This window comes from Lipotes vexillifer, unplaced genomic scaffold (assembly GCF_000442215.2).
Source record: "Lipotes vexillifer unplaced genomic scaffold, Lipotes_vexillifer_v1.1 scaffold802, whole genome shotgun sequence".
In the NCBI taxonomy this organism is placed as follows: Eukaryota; Metazoa; Chordata; class Mammalia; order Artiodactyla; family Lipotidae; genus Lipotes; species Lipotes vexillifer.
Genome location: NW_006790237.1, coordinates 496,593 through 505,560, shown reverse-complemented (window position 1 = coordinate 505,560; position 8,968 = coordinate 496,593). Strand labels below are relative to the sequence as shown.

At 59.6% G+C, this 8,968-nt stretch overlaps 1 protein-coding gene across 1 annotated transcript; it reads left to right on the top strand.

The window, feature by feature from the left end:
- Nucleotides 1-902: 902 nt before the first annotated feature.
- Nucleotides 903-8,096, top strand: NTN5 (netrin 5). The gene is made up of 6 exons (XM_007463317.1): nt 903-1,533; nt 4,498-4,686; nt 5,232-5,381; nt 5,807-5,860; nt 6,075-6,155; nt 7,475-8,096. Exons 1-6 carry the CDS (start codon nt 903-905, stop codon nt 7,837-7,839), a joined length of 1,470 nt encoding a protein of 489 aa, XP_007463379.1. The 3' UTR covers nt 7,840-8,096.
- The last annotated feature ends 872 nt before the right edge of the window (nt 8,097-8,968 follow it).

Here is an 8,968-nt window from a genome sequence, read left to right as displayed (position 1 = left end):
CCGCCTTCTGCTCTGGGGGCCTTAGGACTGGAGGGGAATGCGGGGGCTCTGATTGCCGGACCCTGAGGCCTAGGATGGCAGTGGAGGGTGGGGTGGGCAGAGGTTATCAGAAATTAAAGCACAGGGTCCTCCCATCGCGAGCCCCAAGGGGAAACCAGGGGTCTGCCTTCCCAGCCCAGGCTTCCAGCCCCTAGGCATCCCCGTCCCCATCGGGTCCCTCAGCACAGCTCTTGGGGCTTTGAACCTGGGTGAGAAAGGGTTAAGGGTGGGTGGAGGCTAGGGCTGGGTGGCAGGGAGGCCTGGTTGTTTGGTGATAATCCCCCTCCATGCCCTGGGCGTGGAGAACACGGTTAGGGCCCCACGTGGGAAAGGGCCTCCACTCTGATCCCCAATCCCCATGGCCCTTGCCCTTCACTCACCTCTGCCCCCGACTCTGTCTTTGCCGTCTGTGCCTGTCAGCCCCTTTCTCCATTTCTTTGCCACTAAGTCTTCATCTGTCTCTAACTCCCCCTCTCCTGCCCACCCGGCTCCTCCTTTCTCCCCCTTGCCCCCTCTTTGGGTTTCCCCATCTGTCCCCCCTCCCTGCCCTCTCCCCAGGGCCCCCTGCCCCTCGACACTGACGGATAGCTCTGGGGTGTTAAGCTATGGATTAGTTCAGGCAAAATTCTCGATTTTGCTTGCGTTCTTTCCCCTTTGGGTTATGTAAACAGTAATTCTCCCCAGATGGAACTATTTTCCTCGCTCAGAAGCAGCCGGGAGGGGTCTGGGGCAGGGCTGGAGGTGGAATGCTGGGGTTCCTCAGGGAGCCTGGGGAGCGGGCTGGAGGCTGACCCCCGAGGGCGGCCTGAGGCCCCCCGCCCAGACACTCATCTCCTCTCCAGGTACCTGCCTCCGCCAGAACCATGCCAGTGACCTTTGCCCTCTTGCTCCTCCTGAGCCAGGCCAGCGCAGACCCATGCTACCATCCAGGGGGCCGGCCCCGCTTCTGCCTCCCACCAGTGACCCAGCTGGCTGGCATGGCTGCCTCCTGTCCCCAGGCCTGCATCCCCTCCCCGGGGGCGGATCTCGGCCCCCGGGCCACCTGCAATGGCAGTCTGACCCTGGCTTTGGGTGGCCCCTTCCTCCTAACGTCCGTCAGCCTTCGCTTCTGCACCCCGGGACCCCCAGCCCTGGTCCTGTCTGCCGCCTCTGCCACCGGAGGGACCTGGAGATCATTGTGGCGCAGACCCGCCTGGCCGGGGGCCTTGGGAGGTCCCGAGACGGTGACCTTCCGAGCCCCACTGGGCCCTAAGGCCAGGGTGGTGGCCAGTCACCTCCGTGTGGAGCTTGGGGGCCAGGCAGGGCTGGCAGCAGCAGGAGTGAGAGGCCGCTGCCAGTGCCATGGCCACGCAGCCCGCTGTGCTGCCCGTGACCGGCCGCCCCGCTGCCGCTGCCGCCACCACACCACCGGCCCAGGGTGTGAGAGCTGCCGCCCATCCCACCGCGACTGGCCCTGGCGGCCTGCCACACCCCGGCACCCTCACCCTTGCTTGCGTGAGTCCTGGGCCCACCCTGACCCACCAGCTGGCCACAGGGCTCCAGCAGCTGGGCCCTTCTCCCTGAGGGGCAGGATGTTCTCCCCCTCCCCAGAGCTGCACGCTCCTTGCTTCTCCCCATACTGTCCTCCAGCCAGGCCCCCTCTTCACTTCCGCCCACTCCCTCCCCACCACCTGTGCTGCCCCCAGACTTCCAGCTGCTTACATGCCCATTAGGGGGCTCCAGCGTCTCCCCGACACTTGATCATGGTGATGGTGATATGGATAACATTTCCTGAGCTCCCAGCCCAGGGCCTGGCTTGGTGCAGGTGCTCAGGTGGTATTTACTGAGTGGCTGTAGGAAAACAGGGCAACTGGACATTTTCGGAATCATCAAATCAACCACAGGGGGTAAAGATTTATTCATTAGACACATATTTATCCAGCAACTACTATGTGCAGGGCAGGTATTGCATCAGGCCCATTTTACAGATGAGGAGACTGAGGTTAGAGCTGGGAAGTCCTTTGCGCAACGACATGCAGCCGGAAAGTGGCAGGGCTGGAATCTGAGCTCAGGAGGATAAGCCCAAGGGTCTTAGCTTGTCCTTGCCAGCCACCTTTATGTGCTGTCACACTAGATGTTCTCAGGCAGCAGACACGGGCATGGCCTCAGCAGCCAGCCAGACTGCCTGGGCTCAAATCCCAGCTTCTCTGCTTCCTGGCTGTGTGACCCCCAACAAATGACCAAACCTCTCTTTGCCTCCACTGGCTCACCTGTAATGTGAGGATAACAGCCCTTCCTTTACAGGCTGTAGTGAAAATTCAATACATTAAAATACATAAAGTCCTTAGAATAAAGCCTGATACAGGACCTGGCACGGAGGAAGAGTTCTGATTCCGCCAGTGTTACCACTGCCCAGACGAGGAGGGTGAGGCCCAAGGGGACGTGTCACTTGCTCTACGTCTCACTGTCAGCAAGGGGCAGTGCTGGGACTGGACTCAGAGAAGTCTTCTGAGCGGCTGGGCCATCCACCAGCCTTCCAGCTGGACCAGAGCTCCCCAGGCCCCACTCAGCGCCCTCCCCCATCCTCAGGGCTTCCAGACTGGCCTCAAGAGTCTGGGCCCTTCCCCATCCCTCCAGCGGCTCTCCTCAGAGACAGCCCTCCTCATCCCACCTCCAGCCAGCAGCCTTGCTAGAGGGTCTGAGTGTGTTACATGGCCTGGCTAACTCCGCTCCATGGATAGATACACCACACACACACACACACACACACACACACACACACACACCCTCCATTCTCTCGCTCCTGGACCTCCCTCTCTCTCCACCTCGCACATCCTTTGCCCCTCTCCCCCTCTACATCTTCCTGCAATGTCAAGTGGACTAACTTACAGACCATCCCAGCTGTCCTCTGCTCCCCACTCTGTCCTCATCACACTTGGGTCCCCTTTGACCCGCTGTTCTCGTCATCCCAGGCCTCTGTCCAGTTGGCCCATTCCTACCAGTAAGATCTGATGCTCCTACAGGGGAGTGAGGGAGGGGAGAATCACGTGGCCTGAGGGTAGGGTGGGGTCCATCCTGGGGGAGGACAGGGCCTGGGAGCTGGGGAGGCTGTCCCTCTGTGGATCATCACATCCCCTCAGGATGAGCTGGGCAGCCGACCCTCCGAACCTGGGTAACAGACCAACAGTGTTGTGATGGAGAAGGGTCTGGGCAGACAGGATGAGACTAACTCCTCTGGCGGAGCTGTGGGCTTTATAGACACAGTGGCCTGAACCCTTCTCCCAATCCAAGTTTTCTAGTGGGGAGTGAGGTGAAGTGATCACTCTCAGGTCAGAAAGAATCCAAAGCCCAACTCTACTGACTGATAATCTCAAGAGCGCTGCCATCCCTACTGCCTACAAAAACCCTTGAGAGAAGAACTGAGATCCCCACTGGATGGGAGGAAACTGAGGCTCAGAGAGGGGGAGTCATTTTCCCAAGAACACACAGCTGTCTCAGCTCCCTGACCTTCCCGCTACTCCTTGGGGCCCTCAGGACCTGCCAGTCTAGGCCTCTCAAACCTCTTGGAGTCAAAAACTCCTTACATCTCTCCAAAGAGTGGTCCATGAACTCCCTGCATCAGCACCTCACTTTGGGATGCTTGCTAGACATACAGGCCCCTGGACCCACAGAAGCCCTGGGATGGGCCCTGGAATCTGTGTTGCTCTTTTTAAACATTTCCCCCGTAATCTGGATAAGCGGTAAGGTTTGAGAGCCGCTGCTTTTGAAAATCTGATCAACACTCCCCAGCAAAATGTACATGGTAAGTGGTCCTCATGTGAGCTGTGTGAGAAGCACCAGAGTGCGCCTGGGTTGCAATCCTGCCTCTGACCACCCCTCAGCTGAGTTTCTTTGGGCAGGTGACCTCGCCTCTCTGCCTCAGTGTTCACATCTGTAAAATAGGGATGATGACAGCCCCAGTCTCACAGAGCTGCTGTGAGAAGGAAACATGCCAAGCACTCAGCACATGGCACCTGGCACGTGGATGTGCTAAGCGGGCAAGGGCATGCTCTGCATCAGGTATGGAGTTAAGTAAGCACTTTTTACGTAGGTGGTTGCATTTAAAGATCATGAAGTAGACACTACAAATGCCATTTTACAGCAGAGGAGACTGAGCTACAGAAAGGAGTCGTCACTTGTCCACGGAAACAGTGAGACACTTACACGCGGGGGTCTGATTCCACAGCCTAGGCCCAGAGCCGCCACTCTTCTTTACGACCCCTGGTTTTACACAGACATCCAGCATATTCACCACTCCTCTCGGGCTCATCCAGCTCCAGTCCACTGCACCCATTTTAAGGATGACAATGAAGAGCTTCTAGGACCCACACTTACCTAGGGACCCCCAGGCAGTCTCTTTCCTGAGGGCAGTGGGGAGAAAGCTGGGAAAGGGGAACAGAGAGCCGGGCCTGATGTGCCGTTACTCCATCCTGTTCCTAGCCTGTTCCTGCAACCAGCACGCCCGACGCTGTAGGTTCAACTCTGAGCTGTTCAGGCTGTCGGGCGGCCGGAGTGGGGGTGTTTGTGAGCGGTGCCGCCACCACACAGCTGGGCGGCACTGCCACTACTGCCAGCCGGGGTTCTGGAGGGACCCTAGCCAGCCTATCAACAGCCGCAAGGCCTGCAGGGGTGAGTGCAGCCAGAAGCCCAGCCTAGAGGGAAAGGAGGCAGGCAGGTCTGAGGGGGGAGGGGCCTGGGGCCTGGTTCCTGGGTCTTAGGGAGGAGGGACAGGGGGCCTGGACCCCTGGGTCTGACGGGGGAGGGGCCAGGGGCCTGGATCCTGGGTCTTAGGGAGGAGGGGCCGGGGTTCTGGACCCCTGGGTCTGATGGGGGAGGGGCCAGGGGCCTGGATCCTGGGTCTTAGGGAGGAGGGGCCGGGGTTCTGGACCCCTGGGTCTGATGGGGGAGGGGCCAGGGGCCTGGATCCTGGGTCTTAGGGAGGAGGGGCCGGGGTTCTGGACCCCTGGGTCTGATGGGGGAGGGGCCAGGGGCCTGGATCCTGGGTCTTAGGGAGGAGGGGCCGGGGTTCTGGACCCCTGGGTCTGAGGGAGGAGGGGCTGGGGGCCTGGATCCTGGGTCTGAGGAGGAGTGGCCCAGGAATTCCAGTCTCCTCAGTCCTTGGGGAAGAGGCTGGCAGCCTGCACCACACATCCCCAGCTCCTCTCCTCATGTAGCCTGCCAGTGCCATCCTATCGGGGCGACAGGTGGTACCTGCAACCAGACCAGTGGGCAGTGCTCCTGCAAGTTAGGGGTCACTGGCCTGACATGCAGCCGCTGTGGTCCCGGCTACCAGCAGAGCCGCTCCCCAAGGATGCCCTGCCAGCGTGAGTCCTGAGGGACAGGGCCCAAGTCTGAAGGGGGGTGGGAAGGAGACATCCCAGATCTCCAGGGGGCAGGTGCTGTGAGGACCTGCTCCGTAGGAGACGGAAGCTAGAGAGTGGAGGCCGGACTCTGAGTCCTTAGGGAAGTGAAGGCTGAAAGTCCAGTCTCCTCCATCTTGGGGACGAGGAGGGTGGGAGCCTGGATTCCTGGGTCTGAGGGAGGAAGGGGCTGGGGACCTGGGCTTCTGAGTCTTAAGAAAGTGGCTAGGGACCAGGACTCCAGGTCCTGGGGGAGAAAGGCAAAGGGTGCTTCCACTCTTGGGCCTCAGAGGAATAGACATTTGGGGTCTGGATGCCTGGCTTCCTCGGGGGGAGCGGGCTGCGGATGGGAGGCACTAAGGCCCTGTCTCTCCTCTGCTCTTTCACAGGAATTCTAGAGGCAACCACCACCCTTGCTACAACCCCTCATGCTTACAGCTCGGGTAAGACTGGCTGGCCTAGAAACCCCTGGCAGCAAGAGGGATCAGGGATGGGCTGACTGGGCCGCCAGGTGGGGATCCAGGGGTGTTCCACCAAGCCCAGTCCCCAAGGGTTCAGGCACCCCAGCTGTCCGTCAGGATGAAATGCAGGGGATGGGCAGGGGCAGAACGCTGTAGTCCAGGCCTCAGGAGCCCACTGCAGCCTGACCCTCCCCAGACCCTCAGTGTCAAAACTACTGCAATATGTCGGACACCAGGGTACACATGAGCCTTCGGAGGTACTGCCAGCAGGAGTACGGTGAGTGCTGGGGGGGAAAAGGGCCAGCAGGGGCTCTGATCTGCTGCAAGCCACCCCCTTCTCTGGCCTTCAGTTTCCTCAGCTTAAATGGGAAGGGGTGTTGGACTCTACAGGGCCTTTCCTGATCTAGAACCTAACAGGACAGCAGACAATGGGCAGAAGGGGCGGTGCGGAGGGGGCGCTCCCTACCTTCCTAGGTCTCCTCTCTCCCCATGTTATTGGCCTTGCAGAGTTTCACGATCTCCTTCAGCCTGACGTCTCTGAGGGAGGGAGGTGGCCTCCTGAGGATGGAAGGAGAAAGGGGAACTGGTTGAATGGAAGGGATCCTTGCACCGTCTTGTCTGTCTCAGACCCTCTGCCTCCTATCAGGGTCTGAGATATTGGAGCCCCACTCCCACAGACTCACCCCACAGTTCCCTAATCCACCAGTCCACACCAGCCCCCGACCCCAGGGCCTGTGGCTGCAGGCTCTCTTGGACAATCAGTTCAGCCCAGTCCCAGTTACTTCCCTCAATGGTATAGGATCCCAGACCTCTCCTCCCTGAGGCTCAGCATCTGGCCACTAGTGTCCTTGAACTTCAAAGGTGGAGGCTTCTCCCCCAACCTCCCACAGGGATCTTCTGCCCCAAAGACCAAGCTTGTCTGCCAGAGTCCTGCTCCCAACACGTCTCACCTCACCCCCTCAGAGAGGACACGTCTCTGAATCACCACTAGTATGACCTCGACCCTCAGCTTCCAAGGACTGGTCTCCTTCTGGCCCCCAAATTAATCCTAAATGCAGATCCCTCCCATGGCAATACCCCTGTTTTCGAAGGGCTCTGTCTGCTCCTAATACCTTCTGACCCCTTGGCATTAGAGATCTGGACTTGCCTCTTGGGCCTTGTTCCCAGCCCCACCCACTGCAGGGTCCTCCTGGGACCTCTAACCCTTTAAGTAATCCCTGTACCCGCTGCTTCTAATGTGACCCCCAAAGCGCCCCATCTGGCATATTCCTGGTGGGCCCCTGGGTTCCTCGCCCTGTCTGGCCTCCTCTCCAGAGGGACCCCCTCCCCCGCCTTCCCAATCACAATCCTGTGACCCAACCTATCGCTCCATAAGCCCCAGTCTCCTTGCTTTGACCCATCTCCCCAGAAAGATCTCACTCCTCACAGCACACGGCCAGACCCCCAGACCTCTCATCCTCAAAGGTTCAAGGTCTCTCCCTACTGATGCGATCCCGGAAGCCCACTCTCGGGTCCCGGGCCCCTCCCCACCAGGACTGACCCCACCGGACCCGGAGCCTCCCCACCGCCCAGGCCTGACATCTCCCCTCCCCGCAGTGCTCCGCGCGCAGGTGCTGGCGTCCGAGGCGGCGGGCCCGGCGTGGCAGCGGCTGGCCGTGCGCGTCCTGGCTGTATACAAGCAGCCGGCGTGGCCTGTGCACCGCGGTGGCCAGGACGCCTGGGTGCCCCGCGCCGACCTGGCCTGTGGCTGCTTGCGCCTGCGGCCTGCCACCCACTACCTGCTGCTGGGCAGCGCGGCCGCCGGCCCCGACCCCGCGCGCCTCGTCCTCGACCGCCATGGCCTGGCACTGCCCTGGAGGCCGCACTGGGCCCGGCCGCTGCGGCGGCTGCAGCAGGAGGAGCACGCTGGGGGCTGCCACGGCCTGCGGCCTTCGACCCCGAGCCCCAAACCCAGGATCTAGAGCCGGAGCCGGGCGGCCTCGAACTCCAAGGAAGGAACTGGAAGCAACCGCCAGAGGAGTCTTCTACCTCGACGGTGCGTCCCCCAGCAAGCCAATCAGACACCGCAGAGCCCCTGACGTCACTTGCATGTGCCAGCACCGAGGAGGCATGAGGGACTTTTAAATAAAGGCAGCAAACCTCTTGGTCTCTGGCTAGGACACTTGACCTGGGACCTATGCAGCTAGTCCCCTCAATAAAGTCTCAACTCTTGGGGAAAGGGCTACAGACCCCTGACCTGTGCTGGGAGGGTATCTGAGGGGCAAAGGAAGAAGGCCGTGAGGAAATCTGTGGAGCGGAATATGGCTACAGCTCTCTGACAGAATAGCCAATCCAATGAAAAAGCTGATATGACGTCACTGGGTGCTAGTCAGATTTATATTGCCTGACGATTGGTTAAAGCCGGTGGGAGGGGAGGGTGGCTAGAAAAGGCGGGAAATACACCTGAGGAAAGCACAGCAGTGTCAGATTTCCAGAAAGTTCCAGATTGAGAAACACTTGGTTTCTGATGGCCCCAGGATGGTCTCTGAGAAAAGAATAATGGAACTTTGAGTGACTATCTGAAGAGGGTTCTCATGGGTTCACCTGGTCTTGAAGCACAGCCTAAACCCTTTCCTGAGGGAATAGCCAATTGGGAGCCACAGAGTGGTGTGACGTCGCTTGGCGCTAAGCAGAATTCGATTCCACCCAACAGCTGGGTACTACAGGCCAGAGGGATGGGGTTAAAAAGGCAGGAAGCTTAAGTACTATGGAATGGAAGGCCGTCAGGGCCTATGACCTTCCTTGTCACCCCGGCCTCTGCCCCCACAATCAACAAAAAAATTTCAAATTTGGGTGACCTTGGTAGGAGAGAAAGTGAGCTAGTACTTTGAAGGAATCTCAGACAAAGTGATATGACTTAAGGTCCACTGGGGCCTATTCTTTCCCTGAGAGAAAAGCAGGCCTCTTAGCCAGTGGGGAGTCAGGCTGGGCCATGATGTCATTGGGTGCTAGGCAGAGAGAACAGACCCTCCCGCCAATGTTCTGGGTATGCTCCTGAGGAGACTAAGAAAGGCAGGAAATAGCCTTCAGGAGGTGGCCGACCCCCAAGCT

Excerpts from the sequence above, each read along its gene's own strand:
- NTN5 (XM_007463317.1), top strand. The coding sequence starts at position 903 with ATGCCAGTGACCTTTGCCCTCTTGCTCCTCCTGAGCCAGGCCAGCGCA. Across the intron at positions 4,687-5,231 it reads CAGCCGCAAGGCCTGCAGGG|CCTGCCAGTGCCATCCTATC; the intron begins GTGAGTGCAGCC and ends CTCCTCATGTAG. Across the intron at positions 5,861-6,074 it reads CCCTCATGCTTACAGCTCGG|ACCCTCAGTGTCAAAACTAC; the intron begins GTAAGACTGGCT and ends GACCCTCCCCAG.